At 38.1% G+C, this 27,423-nt stretch overlaps 1 protein-coding gene across 5 annotated transcripts in view; it reads right to left on the reverse strand.

Moving 5' to 3' along the window:
- Positions 1 to 3,990: 3,990 nt before the first annotated feature.
- Positions 3,991 to 27,423, reverse strand: part of POLK (DNA polymerase kappa) — a 37,062-nt gene continuing 13,629 nt past the window's right edge. For 2 of the 5 annotated variants that reach the window (XM_062612414.1, XM_062612415.1), the window contains exons 4-15: positions 21,749 to 21,901; positions 21,244 to 21,375; positions 19,400 to 19,553; positions 17,198 to 17,410; positions 15,512 to 15,636; positions 15,184 to 15,350; positions 12,891 to 12,923; positions 10,950 to 11,046; positions 9,519 to 9,690; positions 7,093 to 8,052; positions 5,907 to 5,958; positions 3,991 to 5,761 (exon numbers count right to left, since the gene is read on the reverse strand). In XM_062612414.1, the coding sequence (XP_062468398.1) occupies positions 5,677 to 5,761; positions 5,907 to 5,958; positions 7,093 to 8,052; positions 9,519 to 9,690; positions 10,950 to 11,046; positions 12,891 to 12,923; positions 15,184 to 15,350; positions 15,512 to 15,636; positions 17,198 to 17,410; positions 19,400 to 19,553; positions 21,244 to 21,375; positions 21,749 to 21,901 (2,343 nt within the window). In that variant the 3' untranslated portion in view covers positions 3,991 to 5,676. Of the gene's footprint in view, positions 5,762 to 5,906; positions 5,959 to 7,092; positions 8,053 to 9,518; positions 9,691 to 10,949; positions 11,047 to 12,890; positions 12,924 to 15,183; positions 15,351 to 15,511; positions 15,637 to 17,197; positions 17,411 to 19,399; positions 19,554 to 21,243; positions 21,376 to 21,748; positions 21,902 to 27,423 lie in introns of those variants that run through there. The other 3 variants (XM_062612418.1, XM_062612416.1, XM_062612417.1) reach the window with 3 other exon arrangements.

Below are 27,423 nucleotides of genomic sequence, written 5' to 3' on the forward strand. Positions count from 1 at the left end.
GACACAGCGCCCAGGGAGGGAGAGGTGCTAAGCAGCCTTAGGAATTCATTTTAAAAGAAACCAGGCACTAGCTACACAGGATTTCTTGACATGGTTTGGACTAGATGACCTTTGAAGATCCCTTTCAACCCAAACTATTCTGTGACTCTATTCAGCCTGGAGAAGACTCCTAGCAGACTTTCAATCCTTAAAAGGGGCCAATAAAAAGGATGGGATGATTCTATGAACTAGCTAGGCACCGAACAGGGTCACGCTTGCACAATCCCCCCAAGATCTTCTCTAGCATTACATGCAGATAGCAGTCTGCACCAAGAGATGCACTCACAAGACAAAAAGGTAATCCTCGTTGCTTAAGTGATTCCCGTATCATCTCACAAACGAGGCAGTTTTGAAAAGCAATGCCACAAGTACATAGGTACAGACACACAGAGACACTGCAGCTCACAGAGGAGCCCCAGAACCAGGTGACTTGTCACCAATTACAGGGTAATCATGGAGCTCTCTGCAAAGCTAAAGTTATTTCAGGGAAAATCCCTCTTGGCAGTTATTCTTGCTGCTGTCAACCAGTGTTCAATGGAGTGGAGGGGGTCACATTCCCTGTGCCCTTGCACGCTTGATACAGCCTTGGGAGGTGAGAGACTGAGGTGCTTCTGCCATAGATGTGGGCAGAAATACACATGTGCAATAGCGGCATTGATCCAGTCGCCAGACTCTTCATTTTCGGGTAGACAATACTTCCATTTACTTTGTCAAAGTCCAGTCAAAATCAATACATGCATCCCAAAAGGTTCAGTTTTTGTGAACTGATATACCAAGATCCACCTAATCTTCGTATTTCTAGGTTTATCTTAAAGTCAACAGTTACTTTGGCATACTAGAGCCAGCATTGATATTTCATGATTTCAGTGATTTTCAGAGATAAGCATAAAATTTCTTTAAAGTGACTAAATTAAATTTGACTTTACAAACAGCCTTTGATATTGCTGACATTCCTAAATAAATGTTAGAGGAGCCGACAAGGAGAGGTGCCATGCTTGACCTCGTGCTCACCAATAGGGAAGGGCTCGTTGGAAATGTGACTCTCCAGGGCAGCCTTGCTTGCAGCGATCACAAGATGCTCGAATTTGAGATCCTCAGGACAGTGAGAAGAGCGTGCAGGAAGCTCACTGCCCTGGGCTTCAAAAGAACAGACTTTGGCCAATTAGGGAACCTGCTTAGGAAGGTTCCATGGGATACAGGCCTAGGGGGCAGGGGGGACCTCAATCTTCACTGGCAAAGGCTCTGACCACACCACCCAAGTCTTGGAAGACAGACACAGGGACTGTGAGAATGAAGACCTTGGGCCCACCGTAGGAGAGGATCGGGTTCGAGACCATCTTAAGAACCTGAACGTGCACAAGTCCATAGGACCTGATGAAATCCATCCACGGGTCCTGAAGGAGCTGGCAAATGAAGTTGCCAAGCCACTGTGCATCAGATTTCAAAAATCATGGCAGTCAGGTGAAGCTCCCGACGACTGGAAAAAGGGAAATATAACCCCCATTTTCAAGAAGGGGAAAATGGATGACCCGGGGAATCACAGACCAGTCAGTCTCACCTCTGTGCCTGGCAAAATCTTGGAGCAGATTCTCCTGGAAGGCATGCTAAGGCACATGAAAATCAACAAGGTGCTTGGTGACAGCCAGCATGGCTTCACTAACGGGAAATCCTGCCTGACCAATTTGGTGGCCTTCTATGATGGGGCTACAGAACTGATGGACAGGGACAGAGTAGTTGACATCATCTACCTGGACTTGTGCAAAGCATTCGACACTGTCCCACACAACATCCTTGACTCTAAATTGGAGAGACATCAATTTGATGGATGGACCACTCGGTGGATATAGAACTGGCTGGATGGCCACACACAAAGAGCTGTGGTCAATGGCTCAGTGTCCAGCTGGAGACCAGTAACGAGTGGTGTCCCTCAGGGATCGGTGTTGGGACCGGTCTTGTTCAACATCTTTGTCGCTGACATGGACAGTGGGATTGAGTGCGCCCTCAGCAAGTTTGCCGATGACACCAAGCTGTGTGGTTCGGTTGATACGCTGGAGAGAAGGAATGCCATCCAGAGGGACCTCGACATGCTTGTGAGGTGGGCTAATGCCAACCTTATGAAGTTTAACCATGCCAAGTGCAAAGTCCTACACCTGGGTCGCAGCAATCCCAGGCACAGCTACAGGTTGGGCAGAGAAGAGATTCAGAGCAGCCCTGCGGAGAAGGATTTGGGGGTGCTGGTCGATGAGAAATCTAACATGTGCGGCCTGTGGTGTGTGCTCACAGCGCAGAAAGCCAACCGTATCCTGGGCTGCATCAAAAGGAGCATGACCAGCAGGTTAAAGGAGGTGATCCTGCCCCTCTGCTCTGCTCTCATGAGACCTCACTTGGAGTATTGTGTGCAGTTCTGGTGTCCTCAACATAAAAAGGACATGGAGCTGTTGGAAAAAGTCCAGAGGAGGGCCACAAGGATGATCAGGGGACTGGAGCACCTCCTGTATGAAGACAGGCTGAGAAAGTTGGGGTTGTTCAGCCTGGAGAAGGCTGCATGGAGATCTTGTAACAGCCTTCGAGTATCTGAAGCGGTCCTATAAGGATCCTGGGGATGTACTCTTCATTAGGGACTGTAGTGATAGGACAAGGGGTAACAGGTTCAAACTTAAATAGGGGAAGTTTAGATTGGATATAAGGAAGAAATTCTTTCCTGTAAGGGTGGTGAGGCACTGGAATGGGGTTCCCAGGGAGGCTGTGTATGCTCCATCCCTGGCGGTGTTCAAGGCCAGGCTGGGCAGAGCCTTGGGTTACATGGTTTAGTGTGAGGTGTCTGTGCCCATGGCAAGGGGGTTGGAACTAGATGATCTTAAGGTCCATTCCAACCCTAACTATTCTATGATTCTATATTGGAGAAGTAGCACCAATATTGGAGAAGAATGCAGTACTACAGATATTCAGCCTTAGACAACTGAAGGCACATTTCAGTTCCTTCACTATAATTTCTTTTTTATACTAAAATTATAGTCATCTTAACTTCCGAGATTATTAACACCATACATGTCCATAGCAGAATTAATCTGACAGACTCAAAAGCTTGTAAACTGAGCAAATTTGGAACAAAGCTATTTGTTCAGATTCTGCTTATCATACAAGAAGAGATTTTACAGTCCTTTTTTCCTTTAAACATTTTTGATGCAGTCAGGCTGTGATGCATAAGAAACTTCACACTTGATACACCTAGGCTTGATAAGACAGTTTCATCAACTGTACTTTCAGTAGATGAATATTACTCAGCTGAAAAAAACTCTCTGAAAATAAACCCAGAGTGAGAAGAACAAGTAACTCATTTAGCCATAGCTGAATCACAGGATTTCACTTCTTGCTTCCTGTGAACCAAATGTTACAGCAAAATTTCTTTAAGAGTTTCTTTTTTTTTCCCTGTATGATGACTGGGCTACTAATACAGACCCATTGTTTGCAACAGAAATGTTCCTTTTAGAAGTAAGAGAAAACAGACAACTTTGGGGTAAGTAGGTTTGCCTACAAAGCTAGCACCAAAGGAGAAACGGATTTACAGCCTCATGCAGAGCACGAGTTACAGTGTGAATCTTAAACCAAGATCATAATTTTACGGTCTGGAAATACCAGCTGTTAGTTTCCAGTTCTAATTGCAATCATACAATACTCTTTCACAGCCATATCCCCAGTCTCTTAACTAACTCTGCCAGTAGAACTATACCTTATGTGCTCAAACTTTGCAAATAGCAAGTGTGACACACTTCTAAGCACTTCCCACAACCTTGGCTCTTCCGAGCAGCCCCAGCAACATGCAGAAAAGACTGAAACTAACAGAAATGCAGAATCCAGAGCAATTTGTTCAAGCACATTATTTTACTTTTTGCTAAGGAATGCATATTTAAAAATACACATTTTAAAGAAATACACACAATGACAAGTTAATAGTTATATTCTATACTTTATTGAACCAGATAGATAAAAACTAATAAAGGGACAGGTGTCCACTTTCTAAACAGCAGCGGCAGCTTAGAGTCATTGTTCCCTCAGTTGCTTTTATGTTAACTAAAACTTTCCAGCTCCCACCTCTGCCAGCTCATGCTGAACGCTCACTGACCCAGTTTAGAAAAAATCTACACAGTCAGCTTACACAGTCGAACTAGTCCAGCTGATTTGGTCTGAAGCAGATAAGGAAGCACTGACATGATTTAAAGTGACAGAGCTGTGGGTACAGTGGCATTTGGCAAAAAAACAGATGAGCAGGTAGAGATAGTGAAACAATTCTAGGAAGTCTAGAAACAAAAAAGCACATTCTGGACTTACCCTGGGCATCTAAAACATACAATTTGTTCAAAACCCAAGCAAACTCAAAAAAGTTCTTCTAATACAGTTAAACAACAGAACAGATGCTTCTATAGTAACTTCTTGTAGAAGATTTTCCAATTAAAAATCATTTTTCATATATAGTTTGACATTGATTAATTTATGAGAAATCTGGCTGTCATCATAAATTATTTTCCTGATACTTTATTATAAAAAGATTTCTACATTTAAGAAAGAAATTCATCTTGAACAGAAAAAAAACTAACCAAAATATTCTAAATATTTGCACTTTACAACTTCCTCCTTCCACATACGCACTCACAAAATACTGCTTATTCAGAATACAAAATAATTTTAAAAGATAGGTATATAATACAAAAACCAATATCTTGCATATTTGCACATAATTCATATTATTATTGCACCATTAGCCCTTTTATTCAGAGTAAATTTATCGCTACTGACCAGTAAGAATTTCACAATTGTGACAAAAACTGAAGTTCTCAGTCTCTCTGGACAGGGTAAGGATTAAACAGCATTTGTCTCACCAGCCTGAACACATCCTTCTTCCACCAACAGGTTTATTAACATTTTTTAAATAAGTCAAGTCATCCTGCATCTCATCACAATGAATGCTTCAGGGCTGGTCCATCAACTCTTACTGAAGATATTTTCAATGACAACAATGAAAGCCAGATAGTGCTTTATGTTTTCGCTCTTTTCCTTTGAAACTGCAAGACCAAGCAATTTTTGTATCTACTGAGAAGACAGACATTCATAGGCTGAAATCAAGCAACTCAGGTTGTCTTTGTTACCACACAGATCATACCTCAATTAAATTTGGTGTTGAATTGTCCAAGAAAGTGTCTGTCTGAGCTACTATGGCTACCATGGCCAACACAACCAACAGAGAAGATGGCAGGTAGGTGTGGGAAGGGGGCCATCAAGTAAGCACAACATGGTACCCTAGCTAATGATTCCTGCTTTCCATGGACCTTGCCCTACAGGCTTGCTTAATGGCAGCTGTTCTGTTTGTTGAACAGCAGAGAGAATTCATGAGGCTGTGCTAGCAAATTTTGATTCTGAGGAACAGCTGGAAAAAAACCTCAATATTATTCTCAAAAAAATGCCACACAAACAAATAAAATTACCTCAGCTGCAGCTCTTTCTACCTCAGTCATCATGTTTACACAGGCATACCATGGCTCTAAAGTGACTGGCATCTCAATCCAGCCTACCGTCGATGCTAAATTAATTTGCAGGATAAAATATTATGAAATACTTCATATAGAATATGCTGCCACACAGTCATTTAAAAAACATTTCAATTGTATGCTTGGAATTGCTTGATTTGGCCTTTTTTGATGCTGACTGTGAAGTTGTTAATCCAGACCTAAAAAAAAGAAAAAAAAAACAACCAAAAACTGGTAAGATATTCAAATACACAATGCAAGCCTACACAATTTTTACAACACTGGATTTCAAAACTTTATTATTTTAAAATCACTTGTGTACTCAAGTTTCCAGAAAAACCTTACCTTTTTGTTCCTTGTGATGGATTCACGCATTGCTGTCCTCTGCTTAAACCTCCTGAAAAGTAATTGGAAACCACCAGAATTATTTAATTCAGTAATGAAATGACACATGGCAGAACTTAAAAAAAAAGTTTTTGGTAAACTTATTTTTTTTCATAACCTAATTTGATCTATCTGAAGGAGCAAATAACGTATTATCTGCAGTTAGAGAACTGTAGTTTATATTAACATTATTAAGAGAGGAAAACAAAAAGCCTTTAATTCAAATCAATCCCTTAGGATTCAATAAATCTGCTTGTGGTTTTCCAGAAGTATTTTAGCATAATGTAGTTGATTTTCAAGGTGGTTGCTGAAAACTGTTTTGTTAATATTTTTATCCTGCAGGGAGGAAATAATCTTTGCCAATAGCAAGTTTTTTCATTTAAAACAAAGCCTGTCTGCACAACAAATAATAGTGCTTATAAAGGTTTTTTTTTGTGTAAAAGATTCATATTGTAAGTCTAAGTTGTGTTCTGAATATTCTAACACTAACATTTTAAATTCCTCTTATAAAGCCCCAAATTTAGATTAGTGACAAAGTACTTTATGTAGATACTTAACTACCTTCACATATCCTCTAACATGGCCAAAGATTAACTCTTCATCAAAAGGAGAAACTACTTGAGTCATGCTGCTGGTTCGGCATGTTACAGGTGGAGTTATGTGATACACTTTATCAGATGTAAAACACACTTGCAGTTCCTGCCTTTATGCTCTAGCTCACCACCTCTCTGTATTTGCCAGCACGTTATACAATAGAACTTTCTGTCAGCTGCATCTTTGCAACAATCCAGGTTGAAGATGTTTTCACTGATTTTCATTTAGATTCCAGTGGCCTTACAAACACCCTTCTGAACACAGCTGGGGAGTAGCAAAATGCAATTCACAGAAATGAGCAGTAATTTCTCCATTTGCTACCATTATAGCAAATGAGAATGCACTGTGTGACTAACATTGCACTAATAAATCTAGTTGCAATGAAAACTAGTTTGATATAAAAAAATGCAAACTCTTACATAGCCTTTACTCAAATTAATTTGTTGGAAAAATCATAAAGCCCTTTTTGAAAAGTTCCAGGTATATCATTACCATATTAATTGTACAAGCAAATAAACTGAATAATCCAATGTATCTTAGTGCGCACACTCACCAACTCTGTTTGAGTTTTCCGTATTACAAGTCTTTGTAGGAAAATCTTTCTTTTCTGTCAGTTCCTGGATAAGGCCTTTATTTAAGCAGACGTCCACATGTCTGTTAAATGACACAAGACTTCTTGTTTTCTGTTCTGAATTACAAACTGGACAAACAAGAACACTGTCTTCTTTGCTTTCAAAGAAACAGGATGAATTATTTTCTTCTGTATGTTCAGTCTTTTCAAAATGGTCTTCACTGTCTTGTGAGATTCCTTTGGGGAGGAGACACTGTTTCATACACATGCTTCTAGCAATATCACTGAGACTGCTAGGCTGTCTTCCTCTGTGAGGTTTATCAGATATTATTTGAGTGAATTTTTCTGTGCTATTGCTGATAGAGTTCCCAGATGTACTCGCAGACTGGTCTGTTCCAGCTAGTTGATCTGGTTTATTTTTTTGACATACATCAACATTTTCATTTTTAAACTGCGGAAGAAAGTTGCACGTATTTTCTTTTGAATCATAATTCTTGGTTATTTCCACAGTATCTTTAAAAACAGTCCCACCGAGGCACACATCAATATGCCTGTTAAGCTCTTCCAAACTATTGCTGCTTTGATCCTCAAAGCAAACAGGGCAGGTGAAGATCTTACCTACATCACTAGAATCCTGCAAGTCTGTGACTTCCTTTGTTTCTTCTACAAAATTTGCTGATGATTTCCTATCATGAAATAGCTGCTTACCTACAGATTTATTTGGAGAAGGATTCCCACCATTTAGCTTTCTTGCAGCTCGCTTTTTATCAAAAAAACTCCCTGTGGTAGATGCTTCTGATTTGTTTCTGAAATATTCTTTGTTGGACTTCCCTGGCTCAAGTCTAAGAAAACCAGTTTCTTTTCCTGATTTTAAGAAACTCATAATGCTTTTTTGTTGGTATTTCCTCTCTTCTTCACTCAGAAATCCTGATACTCGTACACCTGATGATGAAAACAAAATTTGTAATATCAGTTTTATGAAAACGTAATACTAATTCTAATTAAAACCTTTTCAGGTTGTCCTGGTATGCATACACTCAATAAAAATGAATTTTATCTCTAAACAGAGCCTACAGTACCATCAAATACTAACAATAGATCACAATACTATTTTATCAGATCCAAACACTTGCCCAACCATATACTGACCTCAATATCCATGAAGTTTTAACTGACTGAACCATAACACTAAGGCAGAACCTTAACATACATAATTCAGCATGAAAGAGTTTTGCATTATTTTTTCCTACCAATATATTTTTTCTTAAGTGTATTCTAATGCAACCAACAAATAATTTTTATGTATCACTGAACAGTTCAAGCAGAATGTATAAGCATGTGAAACACACGGATCTCAGAATCAAAAGTTTATTTTGCAGAGACATTCAATTTTCTCGCAGAATATAGCATTTGCAAATCTATAAGCACTTCTATTTAAAGCATTTGTTTCTAAAACAGGTTATGAAAAGAAACTATGTGGTGCTGTGGTGCAAAGCAGATTTAAAAGCTCTTTCAAGACAGCAGAATTGAGCACTGCTATGCATTAAGATTCTACTTTTGTGCCAGTGTGTGCTGTTCCGGGGCTAACAGGTGGTAAGGAAAGTAGAACCTCAATCAGGAAAACATTTCTCAGTCAGGACCATTCAGGACTCCACAACTGATTCTACTTTGCAAGAAAGGATAAAGCAGTGTGCACTCGCAGTGCAGAAAGCCAACCATATCCTGAGCTGCATCAGAAGCAGCATGGTCAGCAGGTTGGAGGACTTAATTCTGCTCCGCTGCTCTGCTCTCATGAGACCCCACTCGGAGTACTGTGTGCAGTTCTGGTGCTCCCAACATAAAAAGAAGATGGAGCTGTTCGGCAAATTCACATGAGGACACAAGGATGATAAAGGGGGATAAAGGGGGTAGCACAGCTCCCATAAGAAGACAGGCTGAGAAAGTTGGGGCTGTTCAGTCTGGAGAAGAGAAGGCTGCATGGAGACCTCATAGCAGCCTTCCAAAATCTGAAGGGGGCCTACAAGGATGCCACTCTTCATCAGGGGCTGCAGTGATAGGACAAAGGGTAATGGGCTCAAACTTAAACAGGGGAAGTTCAGGTTAGATATAAGGAAGAAGTTCTTTACTGTGAGAGTGGTGAGACACTAGAACAGGCTTCCCAAGGAAGTTGTGAATGCTCCATCCCTGGAAGCGTTCAAGAACAGAGCCTTGAGCAACCTGGTCTAGTGGAAGGTATCCCTGCCCATGGACAGTGGGGTTGGAATTAGATGATCTTAAGGTCCCTTCCAATCCTAACCATTCTATAATTCCATCAACCATTTATACCATTACTTTAGACTACAGTCTATTATTTTTATGCATTATAAGAGCTAACTCTGAAAAGGAAGAATAAGTTTGAAATATTTTACCCATAAGTCGTATCCGTAAAGGGTGAGGAGCAACACTATCAATTTCTGTTCCTAACAAGTCTTTAGCAACAGCAAATATTTCCTCCTCAGTAGAAACAGAAGACAGCACACTTGAAGCTCTTGTTTTTACTTCAAAATTCACATTCTTTAGTTTCAAGGTAACAGTTTTACCCTGGGATGATGGGGGTGGGAGAGGAGAGAAAAAGGGGGAAAGAGAGAAAAGAAAAAGGTTAAGCGTATCAAATACAGCACAGAAAAAAAAAAAAAAATTACATAGCATCTATATAGCCCTAAAGCTATAGTCAAGACAGTGTGCTTATCTGCGTACAGCAAGGGGCACTACCAAGAATTTGTCTGCAAGCTTCTGCGCTTGCTCCTAAACTGCTGCCAAAGTTGAATTCTCTGACTGGGTCATTTGGCTATGGTTCCCAACAGACCATCTGCCACCAGTGCATGTTCAATAGGTTTCACGCTCTGCTACAGTCACAACTTCTAACCTGCCTACAAAACAATTATTTTCTTAACTTTCAGTGCCTGATATCTTAATTTTGCAGGGAAAATTACTGAAGTACAAGAGCTATCCAGTTGAGGATTCACTGAAGACTTCCATCCTCTTGCATTGTGCTAGCAGAGCCACACACAGCATCTGTCCAGCACAGATATTCCCCTGGTCACACCTTCTACACCATTTGTGCAATTTAGTGCGTCCCTCCAAATGTAAACAAATGGCATTCCTTTTGTTCTGGTGCTGTTGTAAGCTTATCTCTTCATCCTTCTTAGCTGATGATTTCTTTTTCAACCTATCATCTTTTGAGACAATCTTTTATGGTTGAAGAAGACTAATCACGATTCCCTTAGGTCTTGAATGTCAATCCCTGCTTTACCATAAAGACATCCATAGAAAATATGAACTGTTCTTTCCATATGAAAGACAGAAACTTGGTGAAAAGGAATACAGGGACTGCTCCTACCATTCATACCACTGAATGGGATGAGTAACTTGTAAGCAAGTCTGGGACATGTGTACTTCTTAAAATACACTACTGGCTATTGACTGGATCCCGTATGAATATGGGAGAGAAACACAGCGTTTGAACACATTAGTATCACATGATCGAACAAAGCACAGATCACAATCGGTTCCATTACTTGTTTATAAACATTACTTTAAGCATAAAATGCTTGCATGCTAAATAACTTAGTTAATTAATTTTTCCCACACATTATTAGATTGCCACCTAATGAATGCTGCCTAAATCATTCTAAGCATCTGCAAATTAAAGAATCAAAGACATCCTATGGTATGGTATGATGCTGCTGAAAGCACTCACGTTAATATACTAAAATAACACGCTAACATAACTAAAATATTTAGTGAGTTTTAGCGCAAAGTGCTGTCATTTTGCAAGCTACAGAGAATAATATAAATACCTTAAGTCCCTCTTTCTGTAGGTCTTGAGCAAGGTCTCTGCAGAGTTCTCGACACAGGCTGTATTGGTCTTCTGCTGTGTTCATTTCACTGAATGTTCTAAGACAAAGATATGACATCTTTTCAGTATGAATCCTAAAAATTGCTCAGTGGCTGCCATCTAAAATTTTCTTGTACAGTTAAACAAACCTGCATTAGTTAAGTTGTATAGGTTTGAGTGCTCACTTCAAGGAAAAAAGAATATTAATAGCCAAAATATACAGAAAGATTTGTGCACATTTATGCATTTCAGAATGTTTGCAAAGCCTTTCAAATAACAAAATAATCTGGCTTTCAAATTTTCATGCACTATTTGAAAATGTATTAGATTTAAGGTCATTAATGCTTTAATATATGCAAGAGAACACTAACACTAATCGAACTCATGAGGACAGCTAAATAATTGGTATTTAATCTCTTTTGTACAGTGCTCTGTAATATCAAAAGAAAGAAAGGATTGAGAAGTCAACATTAGAGACACATATCATAAATAAATAATGCAGATGCTAACAAAAAAAGTCATCTAGGATAATTATGTTTAGCTTCAGAGGAAGAAAAACTATCTTTCTGCCAAAAATGTTGCTAACTGCTACCAGCGGAATTACAGCATTATTTTTCTGTTGTTGTGCATCTGCTTTTTAGTAATAACATGACAGGAAAGGCAACCTTCAGTTAGTAGTGGTTTTAAGAGAAACAGGAAGCAAAACTTACTGCAACCAGATGCTTTTGGAAAGGTCTCACAGATCCATTATTTCATGCCAAGCTTTATATTAACAAGTGTAAAGTCACTATAGTCACACTGCATTTTACATCTCTAAGTTATATTCAGATTTACCGGATCATATTGAAAAGTCATCCTCTGTTATGATTCCCATTTCCCTAAGAATATATGCATGCTGCTGAACTATTGGGATGAACATTGCGCTGTAGGTTCCATGCCATTATCCAAGTCATAATTTATGCTGTTCTGGCAATGCTGCAGTTACAACATTGCAATACTGCAGCAACTGGGAAGTTGTAAATCCTGGGTTTGAAAGGGGCAGGATAGAGACAATGCCATTTCAGGTCCATCTTTCCCCCCCTATAAACAAGTTTCATGATCTCACCAGCTCACTAACATCTCTGATCTAAAACTGTTTCCTTCAGGGAAAAAGGAAGTTAAGAAAAGCTAAGGTACAAGAGGCTACCCAGATTATCTGTCTGCCTGCAAACCAGCACAGGACTACAGCCATAAAATCCTCAGTTTTGGTTGTACAAAACCTTATGGAGCTTCCATAAGATGCCCACAACTACCAAGTCCGTAGGAATATAAATCTTGTTTTCTAAGATGATGCAACACATGAGGGTAGAGATAATTATTATGATGCTCTACGGATTCTCCTGGCAGTATTTATTTTTTAAAAATGAACTTCTGAGAATGACATACACCACCTTAAGGAACTTAACACTGGTAAAAACATAAAAGTTAGAAAATAAACCCAATTTTATTTAACCATGCAAAATTATTGTCTGCTTTACAAGTCTATCTTGCGCTATACTTGCTATGCATGGGACTGAAGGCTAATAGGCTGATACTGACATTACTGGAATATATAAAAAAAATTTCAATCCGTTATGTATTTCCACCCTGTATTATGGCTCGAAGACCACTTTGATGAATTAGAGGTATTAGGAGGATCACATGATGAGGAAGAGAACGCACAAACTGCCAGAACAATTGCACAGTATTTTGAAGTCAAGGGGAAAAAAATAAAAAAAAAGGCAAGCTTGAATCTGTTTTAGTAGGCTAGTGTTGTTTTTTTTTTTTAACACACATTACACAATGAAATTATATTTACAGTATACTCTATCTGGTATTATATAGGATTAGTGATTACTGTTTTTTCAACATTAAAGAGGCATACCTTTCAGTGCTCATACTTTTTCTTTCTCCATCCCTTTAAAAACAAAAACAATTTAAATTTATTAAACTCACTTTACCGTCAACTGTTATATTTTCAATAAACTCTTAATTCAACCAATCATGATTCAATAACTAACAGCAGTATCTCAAAGATCTGGATGCTAACTTCTTCTATAAATCTTCTATATAAAATTTAAATGAGTATGAAATTGAAGAAGTATCTTTAAAAAACCTTATACTGTAGATGAAAAGTAAAGACACAGATCAGGCAGAGATGTCAACAGTCTGTAAAAAGAAAAAAAAAACAAACCCAAACCATCAACAAACCCCTCAAAACTCCCTTCTCATATCAGGAGTCTTACTTAAAACAAAACTATGAATCCTATGCTGTCTCACCTATAACTATTAAGCACTGTATACTTGAATATTTGTTTATCTGAGGAACTGATTGCTTTATGTCTAAATTATTCCCTATGTTAAAGATATGTTAAGGCTTTTTCTGTTTCTTTCTTTCATTTTTAATTGAACCCCCTTTAACAACTTTTCTGCATGTAAAGCGTTCTCCAGTGCATTTCTTTCTTCTGTTCATAAGTATTGGAAATAACGAGTTTGGTATTCTCAAATTTTCCTAAAAGAAGGTGCTCAAAGACAATGAACTTTTATATGAGTCATTTACTGAGGACCCGTGTGGGTATGTTAAGGGCTTGCTTTCTCCACACTAAAAATCACTGAAATCAAGTTGGTGCTTGTAAAACAAAGAAATGAATTTCTCAGACAACACCATTAAAAATGTGTTCCCCTTCACAATGATAATGCTGGGTTTTAAAATACTGGTGGGGTTTATTTGCTTGTTCTTGAACATTTGTGTGTGGTTGGTCCTATTGATCATTCTTCATGTGCCCTCTCTTTAGGATACACGGACTGCTTGGCCTGTCTTCCTGCTGCTGCTTTCCGTGGCTCTGTAGCTTTTCTTTCCCAGATTGCAAGGGATGTTTTTTCAAGCTAAGCTGAAGAAGGCATCAACCTGCTTCTGGCTACATGTGCATTTTGTTGATGCTTGTGAGCTCTGGAATAGAGTAAAAAAAGCAACCAACCCAAAACAAAAAAAAAACAACCAAAAAAAACAACAACCAACCTCCCATTAAAAAAAAAAAAGTATATAAAATAACATAAAAGTAACATAAAATGACATAAAATTAAAAGTAACAAAACCAAAAGGAATCATAATATAAAATCCTGTTTTCACTTGTAAGCTTTGTGATTTGTGTCCTTGAAAGTGGTTTTGGAGTTTAAAACCCCTGTCACTGCACGGAAATAACAGTCTCAGCATTATTCACCTCAGGGTGAGCATAGGGAATAGAATGGGATGGAGAAGCATGGAATGGCATAGAGTGGAATGGGGTGGAATGCAATGGAATGAAATGGAACGGAATGGACTGGAACAGAATGGACAACACTAGACTAGAACAGAAATGGAACAGGTTACACTATGTTACACCTACAACCCTGCATGACAAGTGATTACATAGGTCCAAGATGTCCACCCACAAAGGTGAATGGCTTCATGCTGACAGAAGGCAGATCTAGAACTAAGAAATTCTTCCCCGTGAAGGTGGTGAGACACTGGCACAGGTAGCCCACAGAAGCTGTGGCCGACCTGTCTCTGGCAGTGTTCAAGGCCAGGCTGGAAGGGCTTGAAGCAACCTAGTCTAGTGGAAGGTGTCCCTGCCTGTGGCAGAGGAGTTGGAACTACATGATCTCTAAGGTCCCTTTCAACCCAAACCATTCTATGATTCTATGAAACGTGGTAGGAGACAGAGAAACTCACTTACTTTCATTAGAAATATGAAAATTTAACACCAAAGATCAGGTTTTTCATTACAACAGATAATAAACAATGAATGTATATTGGTTTTTATAGAAGAAACAGGACTGAATGCCTCTGCTTAGGATATCACATTTCTCTCTAGCTATTTTAATAATTATGAGGTTATCCTAAATGACACTGACTTTACTTCTTGATACATAGTTATGCACAACTTCTCTGACAGACTTTTTGCATTTTGTGTATTTGACATGGCTGTACAAACTTTTGATTTTTAATACCTGGCCATTGTGTATATTTTAGCCACAAGTATAACAGTAACAGGTAGATCTTTTAAAATATTAAGAAAGCCAAATTTTAGTATCTGCCAATAAAATACCTTAAAAATATACAGTATGTAACATACCCAAGGAAAAATTTGGAAAAATTATAAACAGAAGAGGGAAAAAACTACCAAAACAAAACATACTTTTCCAAATATGTAGAACCTAAACCAAGGGAAATATCCAAGAAATTACGCCAAGATGCTTCTGAAAAAAGAAGTGAAAGCAGTGCCCTCTGCTGGTAAAGTTCTGAGCAAGTCACAATTCCAAGGGCTTTTAACATCTTCTCTGTAACTTTTCCAATACCTGGCACCTGAAAAAGAGGAAGTTCATTATGCTGGAAACTTTCCATTTGCAGATTTAATACCAGTAATAATTTAAATTAAACACAACTGGACAGACTACCTAGAAAAGTCCATTGCTTTTAGAACATAAGAAACATGATTGCATTGTAAATGTCATGGTATCTCTTACCTTTCTAATGGGTAAATCTTTTAGGAAGTCTAGAATTGCTTGTCTCTCAGGGACAATTCTGCACTGCCCATTGGGTTTATTACAATCACTACACATTTTTGCTAACAGGGTATTCGGTGCTATTCCTTAAAAACAAACAAACAAAACCCATATTTATAAAAAATGGAAGACAATGTTTAATTTCAACTGTTCAATACTTAAAAGCACAAAAGTAGCCTACATTTTTGGCAAAGACAAAACATAAGCAGAAGAATGACAACAGCTGCTAACCAGATGTGTTACAAATCTGCAAAAAAAATTTATAATAGACATGTGAGAACATAAATGCATGTGGCAGATCAAATGTAATGGATAAAGTGTACCTACTATTTTAAGATAGAGTAACATAACATGCACTACTCGGTCATGAGAGGTTAAATATCATGTGTTTAATAATAACATCAGTTACATTATTGACCGATTTTATGACAGTGATCATGATAAGACAAAAGGAAATAAAATGGCAGTTATAATGACCTCTTAATGAGAAGGAGATACTTCTCCCTTGTATTTCAGCAAAAAGACTAAATTATTTTTGACAGAATTTACCAAATTCAAGTCTTTTGTGGGCTACCACTGCTATTCTCTATTGCTCTTCTCCATCAAAGTAACTGTTTTTACAAATAAACTTGGAATTGGTTTAGCAAGAAAAATAGAATTACTCTGTGCTACAGCCCTAGTGGTCTAAATTTTTATTTGCTCCCTAATATATCATAATATTCAAAAGTTTAAGTAATTCTATTTATTACTGATTACTAGTATTTCTTCAAGTAGCTTTCTTATTGTTTTTCATTTTGGGGAAAAAAAAAAACTGATGCACTTATACAAAACATGCCTGTTTTGTAAACATTAACTCATTCTTCAGAAAGAGAAAATTTCAGTAGACCAAAATTATTATTTTGCTACTACTCATGGGGAGGGCTGTCTCATCCTGCTTATTAGCTGTTCCTTTATGTCTGCTTAACATTCAACACTTCCTTGGTCTTCCACATCTGTTTCATAAAGCTCAGCACTCCCTGACACCTCACTGACCTGGTACACAGAACAGATTAGATGGCATCCAAACTAAGTGGCTGGGGACACACACATTAGTGACCTAATCCAGATTAATATTAAAATTACAGAGATGGGATGAATTTTGATATTGCCTTAAGCAAGGAACAAATGTGGAGTTCGAAGTACTTAACAATATGGATCTGCTATGCAAACTAACATCAAACTAGCAACCAGTGACAGATTTGACTTGACCACTGGCTCTCAAAAACAACTTACACAGAACACTAAAATAACAACTACCAGTGCTAAACTTAGCTCCTGAGCACGCTGGTCATTGTTCCACACTACATGTATTTCAAGAAGAAAGAAGCAAAGAGGTGATAAACTACTTCTGTGATTTAAAAAAAAGGCCAAAAACTAATACGAAAGCCAACCAAAGAGAACAAACAAAAACCAGGAGTGACACAACACCCCTGACATCTCTTGAAGCACTTGAAAATCACAGTCTTTGCAGTTTTGGCAAAGAGTGTGTATTTCTTTGCAGCACAATGCTGTGGCAATGCTGATTTCCTAAGTAATGCTCTCTGAGATTAGAGCAGCAGATATTGTGGAAATACAAACCATTATTATAATTCATGTGTGTTTGAATACCTGCACTGGCAGTCAGCTGAGTCTTCTGCTCAATCCTAAAGCGAATTTCCTTCACAACTTCCTCTGCAGAAGTTCCAAAGGCAACTGAATTTTCCGCCAACTGATCTCTTTGTTCAGGATGGTCATTAATCAGAGGTGTGCTGTCTTCAAACAATACCGGTGAAGAGCACCCATGTTCATTAAATTTGGCAGATATATTTATATCATCTTTATCTATGTTAGAAAGAAACAGAAATAATTAATCCATGTGTATAAAACACATACTTTACCGATTTCCTTCTGCACTGGCTGAAAAGAGTTCATTAGCAGGTGTTTTTTTCTGTTTGGAAAAAAAAATAGCCAAAGCAATCGCATTGTTTGTTTTTCTGGGTTTTTGTTTGTTTTTTTTTGAGAAAGGCATCATAACTGCTTTGTTCTTAATGTGATTTGAGCTTGGCTGAGACTGGAAGAATTCGCTAGGAGAGTAGATATAACTTCCAAGAAAAGCAACAACGTTTACTGGCCTGTTGCTCTAGCAGCAGAAAAACATCAAGATTTTGGCATTATTTTTGATTCATATCAGAATGAAGGCCAGATGCTCCATTTTTTTGTGGAAATATAAATCCTTTGCAGCAGTTTTTTCAATATTCTCCAAAGAAAACCAGGGTTCTGGAATATCTGATTTTAGAACCACCAAGCTGGTGAGCTTCTTATTTTCAACTGCAGTCATGATAAAACAAATAATGTCAGCAGCCCTTCCTCTGACTCCACAAACTTCGCTGTTATATTTTCACATTCTGAGTGCTCAGTTATGTTTTGGAAGGATGAAGATGATCAAGAAGTATGAAAGGCACATGACTACGCTTAAGTGATATTTTGTAAAGACTATGCCTGGTTTTTTCTTTCTATTCTATTAATACTTTCCAGTCATAGTGAATCCTTCATTATCCTCTTACTATTTAGATAATTTTTGAATAGTTAAAATATAAATGTTCTCATTTGTGCATCTGTCAACCATTTGTATGATTCCTTGTTTTTTTAGTATTCCTGATTGTGTATACAGTTGTGGATGTGGTTCCAACTCTGTCTTCTAGAGCCAAATGAAATTCAGTCACATCTCAAGAATTACCACAACTTCTGCAGTGCTCATTACTTTATACATTTTTATTCTTGTAAAACAATCATGTAACTAGTGTTTACACATACTGTTTTTGCAGACATTTTCTCCTGTTTCTGATGCGCAGAACTCTATGGTATTTTTGGAAACATCTTTACAAAATACAAATAACTGTTAGAACAGTAGTTTATTTCACACCTCCTTAAGCAAACTTACTACCACTTTTCACACATTTTCCTCAGGTTAAAAAAGAAAAAAAAATAATCCTATGAGTCCAAAACATTAGCTGCACACCTTTTATGCACTTTCAATGAGTGCATCTTATCTGAAGCTTACATTATGAGTTACCCCCTTCTCCTGACATCTGGTAATGCAGTTAGCGTAACTAATATTAATTTACAGGGCAAGCAGCCATTCTGTGAGACTGACCATGTCATGTATTCACTCCCTCCCCCCTCATTATCAGGCCCTTAAGCAGACAAAGGAAACAGATTTCTCCTTCCCCTTCGTACCAGCCTTGGTTCATGGGCATGAGGCCGACTACTCCTGTCCTTACTGTCCTTGAAGGTCCCAGGCACCCAGACAGCTTGGTGGTGTTGATGACCCTGACACAGAACAAGGATGGTAACAGCACCAGTGCACCGTCTGTAAAATCAGACACAAGTCCTAACGGGGAACATGGACCAGAACTGCTGCTGGACAGGGAGTGAGACTAGGACCTGCCCAGGACACCTCCACTGTGTCTTCTACTTCCTCCAAGGACTGAGTATTCTTTAATATAATTCAAGTCTAGGTTATGATTGTTATATTGATATAGCAGTCCATGTATTAAGATCTGACATGACCCTCGGAGGATCCAGATGATTAGAAACTTTAAAGTTAAGTTGTCTTAGAAATTCTGTACTAACGTTGCTCAAAGATTGTACTTCATTGACTCTGCTTGGAGAAATTCTGCACTATTCTGATCATGACTTCCTATTAGGAAAAATAAAGCTTTAATTGTAACTATTGTTTAGTGCCATCCTCATTCTGCCAAGGAACCCTAAAAGAAACTGACTGTTCCCTCAGTCTCAGGTAACTGCATAAAAAGAGAATAACTTCCTTACCATTTTCTGTGGTGCCTTCTGTGTTAAAAAAGAATCTTCTCCTATTTTCAGGCCAGTTCAGTCTTTCTTCCAAGTGCTCTGTTATGTTCAGGTAGGCTTCATCTAGTCCCACAGGCATGAAATTGGGATCATATTCAGCCAGTATTTCTCTAACCTTTACAAACACACAGTGGAAGTTTAAAGCTCTGTTGCTGGAAGAGCATATCTTGACACACAATTAAAGTAAACCAATATACTCTGAAACTTGAAGATGACCAAGCAATATAAGCAAAATTAATACATAAAATTATTTATCAATACTGGTAACTACTGCTACTTGCTTCTTACAAGGCGCAAGATACCAACAATAAGTGAGAACTAAATGGATTTTGAGCAGTGTATTTTAATCTATGCCTTGATTTTACACAGGTCATTCAGATCAGTGTATAGAGATTTCAGAGGAACTCAAAAGGTTCACAGACATGGTAGTACCACCTGAATAAAACTCTGTGGACCTGGGAACTCAGCAAAGCACATGAGTTGATGCACCTTTCTAGGGACTGTGCTTCAGACCTCACATATGCAAAGGTTAAAAAAATACGCAAAACAAACCCAACTAAACAAGCCCCCCCCCCCCCCCCCCCCCCCCGCCAACCAACCAAAAAACCATTGCAAACCCCCACACTTAAATTATATTCAAACTGAAATTATAGCCAATGTTTTAAATCGCTGGGTAATGCCACAGGTTAGAAAAATCTTCAGTGATAATGTGTCTTCCCAGAAGGCAATATAATAAACAGTCAAAATAAATTATCTACCTTTTCTCCTCTCCCCAACCTTTTTTTTTTTTCCTAAAACAAGGAGGACAGTTTGACTGTGTCATGTTTTCTCTGTTAATTTTAGTCAAACATGCGCTTTATCTTTCTGAAACTGACTGAAGATAGGATTCACTGCTCAACTTTTAAAGACAAAATGAAATAAATTTAAATATTTTCAATGCAAATCCTAGAGAAAAACATAACAACCAAATAAATCTCAACGTTTAATATATTACCCCATCAAACAAAAAGTGAAATACATATCATGAAATCTGAGATCCTTAACAAGTTAAAATGCATTCTGAAATACTCATATCTATATATGCTTTATTAAAATAGAAGTGAGAAAAATCAAATAGGATCAAAATTAGTAATTACCTTCATTTATGTAAACAGAAGCTTCATAAGAATAAATATTGGCATGTTACTGAAATCAGGAGACTTGTGCCATGCATTAGCTTGGTTTCAGGTTTACAAAAGATATTTTTCTTCTTTTTAGTAGGATTTCAGGTAATCCTACGTATTTCTCCTGGCACTAAGTAAAATTAGTTCCATAAAGCAAAATTATTTATTTTCTCCTTAATTTTTTGCCATTTGTTTCAAGTCCCTTCTTTTGAAACAAATGAATCTGCATTTAGAAATCACTAATGCTCTTTGGTTCTCTCTCCAGTAATCAGCATTCAAAATAATGATCATGCATTCTATGAAATTATTATCTCCATTTTACCTATGTGCTTTCCCAGTAATTAGATTATGCTCCATGGTTTTGATGTTTTAAGAATAGTAAGGCTCAAGTGGTATCACTGGCTTACTACACAGTTCTGCAAATCTCTATCAGCATCAGTAATGAATGAAGCATGACTTAAATCAAATAGCAAGATGGGTGAATGCAATGCTTTTCCCCTCCTTTTTTGTTTTGTTTTCAAAGCCACATCACTGAAGCATTCAATATTTAAACTACTACTTTTCATATTACCTAAAAGTTATGTATTGATAAAGTCTAAAACCAAGTTCATTGACTTTTGGTTAGAGAACTTTTAGACTTACCTCTTTACTCACTTTGCTGTATTTTCCAAAGTTTAATGGTACTATAGTTAGATGTGGACATAACTTTTTAGCAATAAATCCAGGCATGGCTGCACGCACACCAAATCTCCTAGCATGGTAATTTGAGGTAGACTTAGGAGAGATTAAATAAATTTAGTGCTCAGTAATCAGGTTTTTCTTAAAGTTCAGTGTTAAATAATCAAATTGTATCATATCTCCACGAAGAAAAAACTCAAAACACTGAGAATTTATATGCATCTCCTCCCACCATCTTTCAATCTGTTTACATCCCTTAAACTTTCATCAGTACACTTTTTACAAAAAATAAAATCCATCTTACATGGTCTAGTCTGAGAACCAATGTTCCCTCTATTATTTTCTGTTAGTGTTCCACACTTACAAATTTTTTCTATGTAACACTGTCATATTGCATTATGACTGTATAATTTATTAGGCTTTAGATTCATGTAATTGATTTCTGTATCAGCTTGACATTTTGCCATACCAACATACTCATTGATCCCACAGCTATAGGCTTTTCCTTCAGGTCTGGTTTGTCTCTCATCTCCACAGCTGCATAGAAGGCATCCATGTCAATGTGTACAATTGTATTGCTAAGGTTACGGCTCTGTTCTAGTTCTATCACAAGTTTGTCCACCTGAACAGAATAAAACAGTAATTGAAAAAACTATCAACCTGGCAGAAGCGCAACAGTACAGATGATCCTAGAAAATCAAATGCATCTGGCATGTAGCTAAAAAATCAAACAAAACAAATGAGCAAACCTCACCAAACCAACACCACCAAAAAGACCCACCCTCAGCCAAGTTTCTGATGAAGCTTGCTCTCAGAACACTGCCGTTACTGCGGGAAATGCTACAAAAAAATCCAAACAGCAAAACCCCACCTATGGAGGTGGGGAAAGGATGTATCACCTGACTAAACCAGAAACTTTGTAAGACCACTGAACATGCAATTTTAGCTACAGGATACAGGTTATTAAAAAAAAAAAAAAAAAAAGGAACAAAACATGCTTTCATGCTTTTAGAGAACTTCCAGTGCTCCTAAACTAAGCTACCACAGTTAATAAAACCGGCTTAGACAGACTAAGAGAAGGCCAACAGCTCACAGGGCAGATCCATTTATCTTGTCAGAAAAATAAGGTCTCAAACAAACAGGTTCATTTACTGCTAAGTAAACTACTCTTAATTGATTCGGAGAAAACTCCAGGAACAAACTTGCCAACAGAGTTTCAAGTTGACAAGCAGGTATTGCGGCGCCGGGAGACACGGGGGATAGTTCCTCCTAACGTGTGTCCCCGAATTGCTATACAGGTCATCCTTATATGGTTACATCATTTTCCAAAAGGTTTCCGGCATGCATACAAAATGTGGTGGTCTTTAAGGGTCGTTTACTTTTCCCAACAAGCTTAATTAACATTACAGACATAGCAATAATCCTGGCCTTCTACTTATCAGTTAGTTTAACTGCTCTCATCCTGGACATCTGCTAGTCCGGGATACTCCCCATCCCAGGTCCTGTCCTTCTATTCTGCTTTTCTCACACCTTTTGTATTGAGGCCCTGAGGGCCTGGAACTATGTCAACTATCTCCAAGCACCGCAGTTACTATCCATTACAAAGCCATCAAACTTAACATTACTTAGAACTGATTACATTTTGTACTTTTGTGCCTCCTCGTCTCATAATCCCTTTATAAAATTCCTCAACATTTGTTATAGGAATCCATATCATACAAGGCTAGATTGCTAGGAAATAATCCAAGATGAGTTTTTAAGAAAAGACGATGCATAAGGAACACATTTCACTTGGAGTTAAACATGTACTGTCTCCTAGCAGGCGGTGAGCAATACTTCTGCTGCATTAGTTCCATGATGTTGTGAGGCAGAAGCCAAGCACAAGGACATCTCCATGAACTACTTTAATGGGGCTTAATTTGCTTATATTCTTTTGCAAAAAGACTTGCAGATCATGTTTCTGAAATACCTTTCAAATGTGAATGAGCTATGAACTGTGTGACCCGGAAGTGTGAACGCATTATTTGGCAGGCAATTTTTAAGGTCCACTGATTTAAGAATTTAAGATGTCTATGTTGGCAGTACAGCACACCATTCTGTAAGTGAGATAATTCAACAACACAAGAAGAAAAAAAAGAAAAAAAACCCTCACCAAATAGGCATAATAGAGCTCAAGAAATTTAAGTACTCTTTGCTCTCAAGTACAAGGACACACACACATTAATGACATCAGGATACAATTACAGAAATGTCTCTGGATTGATCGCAGTGGGTTTATGGTCCTGGAGAGGGACGTTTATGTGTAACTTGCATGGTTACTTGAAGACATTTTCTTTTTCCCCTCAACAGAGCTGATTAATAAAAAACACAAAACCCTTATCCAAAAACCCGTGTTTAGACTCTTGAAGCAAGGCAAATAGGTATAAATGTTCAAAATAAATTGCCGAGTTACAATTTATGAAGTATTCTGTTTTGTTCCAAGTTGATTTGAGGGATCAAAGGCTAGAATGGGGCCTCAAACCAAGCTATTCCATAAGAAGAGCACAGTATGCTCCCTGAGGCCAAGAAAACTGGTTTAGAGAAGTTAAAAACACACGGGGAAAGCCATTCAAACAACAAAAACTGGGTGATATACATCATTTTCATTATGCTACTAATTCAGTAAGAGTTCAAGTCATGCAGTAATAATGAAAAACATCCTTATTTTAAAATATACAGATAATTTTCAGGTTACTTTGAAACTCAAATTGCTTAATTAATTCTGTAAATTGCTTCTCTAGTTACATAACTTCTGCATTTCAGTTGATCAAATTAAGAACAAACTTTTTTTGCCTTTTCTCCCCAAATGTATCATCATACTTACTGATCAGTTAACACATGCATCTCAAGAGTAAAGCAAAACTACATAAACTAATCAGAAATACAAAAAGATAACACTTCAGCAAAAGCCAAACAAAACACACCCAGACATACTCAGCAAATTCAGGCACCTACAGATGTTTCCTTAGTAAGATAAGTCACAGAATAATTTCTTAGAAGGAAGCCAGGCTGACAAGTTTTTAAAAGCTGCTTCCAATTTTTCCTTAAAGACAGAAAGAGATACTGAGACTTTTTATTTCCAAGCAAGAAGAAAAAAAAAAAACAAAACCCTAAAAAAATACAAATTGTAACTGAAGTTTAATTCTGCTTCTAGTGACTTTCAAATGACCTAACGAATAACCTCTCACTTTTTTATCTCATGATGCAAAATACAAGTTTTCCATCTTAAATTGCTTTGCCAAAGTAAGACAGAAAAGATCAATTTTTTTTTTTATATTTGTGAGAGCATCTGACTAATTTTGAGTTAATAGTAACTATTTACAGAATAAATATCTGGGAAAAATCCACATGGATAAAAGTAGCCAACATTAGTACAGCAATTCGCAAATCTGGTAGCAGCTGGATACTTTTTAAAGCATTATTAACTACTGCTCAATTTCAAGCAATTCCACTCTAGACTGCTGGAATAATCTAACTCTGTTACACAAAAGTTTTCAAAAGTTAAGAATCACATAATACTGTACAGTATATCATTTCTCTTAAAATATAACAATGACATTCATTAGAAAAACTTCAAACTACCTTTCAAATTTAAGATTATTTTAAAAACTCCAGCAAACAAAAAAAAACCCAAAGAAATATCTGTACACATAAATGGCAGTTTTAAGAAGCTTCATAAGCACTTTCTGCTGTGCTAATATTTGCAAAAAATCAGTGCACTTCTGCAAAGAAGGCCTTCTAAAAAAACCTGCAAAAAATGAAAAAGATCCTCACAAATTTCCTGGCATATATACACTCCGGTAGTGGTTTACCTTGCAGATTCTACATTCTATTTTTGTTACTGTTTCCACCATTTAGCTAGGATTTTGTCCAACAAATCCAGTATGCAGGGACCTTTTTGTTTATTTTTACATCACAGAATCATTAGGACTGGAGGGGACCTGTGGAGATCATCTAGTCCAACCCTGCTGCTGAGGCAGGGCCACCTAGAGCAGGGTTACACAGGAATGCATCCAGGTGGGTTTTGAATGTCACCATAGTGGGAGGCTCCACAACCTCCCTGGGCAGCCTGTTTCAGTGCTCTGCCACACTCAATGTAAAGAAGTTCTTCCTCACAGAACCACAGAACAGTTTGGGTTGGAAGGGACTTCCAAAGGTCGTATAGTCCAATCCCCTTGTAATGAGCAGGGACAACTTGAACTAGATCAGGTTGCCCAGAACCACATCTGGCCTGGTCTTAAATATCTCCAGGGATATCACCACCTCTCCGGGCAGCCTGTGCCAGTATTTTACTACTGTCATCATAAAGATTTTTTTCCTCACACACAGCCCAAATCTCCTCTCTTCCAGTTTAAAACCATCACCCCTCATCCTATTGCAACAGGCCATGCTAAGAAGCCTCTCCCCATTCTGTTTTAATTTATGGCCATTGCTCCTTGTCCTGTCACTGAAGAGTCTGGCACCATCCTCCTGGCACCCACCTTTGAGATACTTATATGCATTAAAGGATGCCCTCTCAGTCTTCTCTTCTTCAGACTAAACAGGCCCAGCTCCCACAGTGTTTCCTTGTAACAGCCCTGATCATCCTTGTGGCCTCCACTGGACCCTCACCAGTAGCTCCTTGTCTTTCTTGTGCTGAGAAGCCCAGAACTGGACACAGGACTCCAGATGTGGCCTCACTAGGGTCAAAAAAAGGGGGAGGATCGCCTCCCTCAGCGTGCTGACCACACTTCTCCCAGTGCACCCCAGGTTACTATTGGCCTTGCTGTCTGCAAGGGCACACTGCCAGCTGATAGTCAATTTATCATCTACCAATACTCCCAGGTCCCTCTCAGGTCAACTGCTCACCCGTAGGTCAGCACACAATCTATACTGGTACTCAGCCTTCTTTCTCTCCAGGTGCAGCGCCCTACACTTGCCCCGTTGAACCTCATTAGGTTTCTCTCCATCCAGTTCTCCAGCCTATCAAGGTCCTGCTGAATGACAGCACAGCCTTCATGTGTATCAGCCACTCCCCCCAGCTACGTATCCTTAGCAAATCTTCAGCCTCTTCAAAGACCTACTTAGAGGAATCCCATGGCAGTGTCAATAACTCATACTTAAAATTTTAAGAAAACAAATTCTCTCATGGTGTATCCGAAGGCAGAAATGAAAATAAGAGTTAACTCGACAGACAAAATTAAAGAAGATAATGAGACCTGAGTATATATCCAAAGACCTAGAGAAGCTGATTAAACAAACACACAGCACATACTAAAAAAAAAAAAAACAAGGCACTCAAGACTTGCAAAGTTAAAGGTGGAGAGTAGCTGGCAGGTAAGTGACAGGAAAAGGGAGAGGCATTCTGAATATCAGGCATAGACAGACTGCTGGGCCAGGAGACTGGAGACTTCAATGGGGACTCTGCGGGCACAATGACTGCTCTGGAAAGAGGATTGATGGAATCTGGGGATGTGGGGCAAGAAGAGGAAAATCAAGGGTAGGACAAATTAAAAGAAAGGCACAGAGAGAGCACAAAAGGGTCAGAACTTGCAATGAATAAATGAGGGCAACAGCAATCATGAACCAGGAAGGATGCAACAGGAAGTTATATTTTTCATGATTAAATGACTTAAAAGCCACCCTAAAATAAAAACAAAACAAACAAACAAACAAAAAAACAAAACAAAACAAAAACCCAAACAAAAATAAACCCCAACCAGACAACCACAAAAGAAGCCCAAACCAACAAAAATCATACAACAAACAAAACAATACCGAACAACCAGAGACGTAAGTGATCCATGTTAAATATTAACTAAAACAAGTTGAGGCATACATGCATATAACAAACTTCCCAGAGATACTCAGTAATTAGAAGCTTTCCTGGGCACAAATTTGATATACTGACATAATTTACAGAAGTAATTTGCAAATCTGCAATGAATGAAGAAAGATTGTACACCAAAGCTTAGGACTTACAATCCCCACAACAGCATTCAAAATTAATGGATGTGTTTAATCTTCATGTGCTTCAGCTCCTCATCTACAAAACAAACTACTCTGCTGGAGTACTGCAATACTTTAAAGAATTCACACTATGTGGTGTACAACATAGAGAAGCAT

The sequence above is a fragment of the Pezoporus occidentalis genome, unplaced genomic scaffold (assembly GCF_034315485.1).
Source record: "Pezoporus occidentalis ecotype Australia unplaced genomic scaffold, CSIRO_AGI_Poc_V1 ctg16, whole genome shotgun sequence".
In the NCBI taxonomy this organism is placed as follows: Eukaryota; Metazoa; Chordata; class Aves; order Psittaciformes; family Psittacidae; genus Pezoporus; species Pezoporus occidentalis.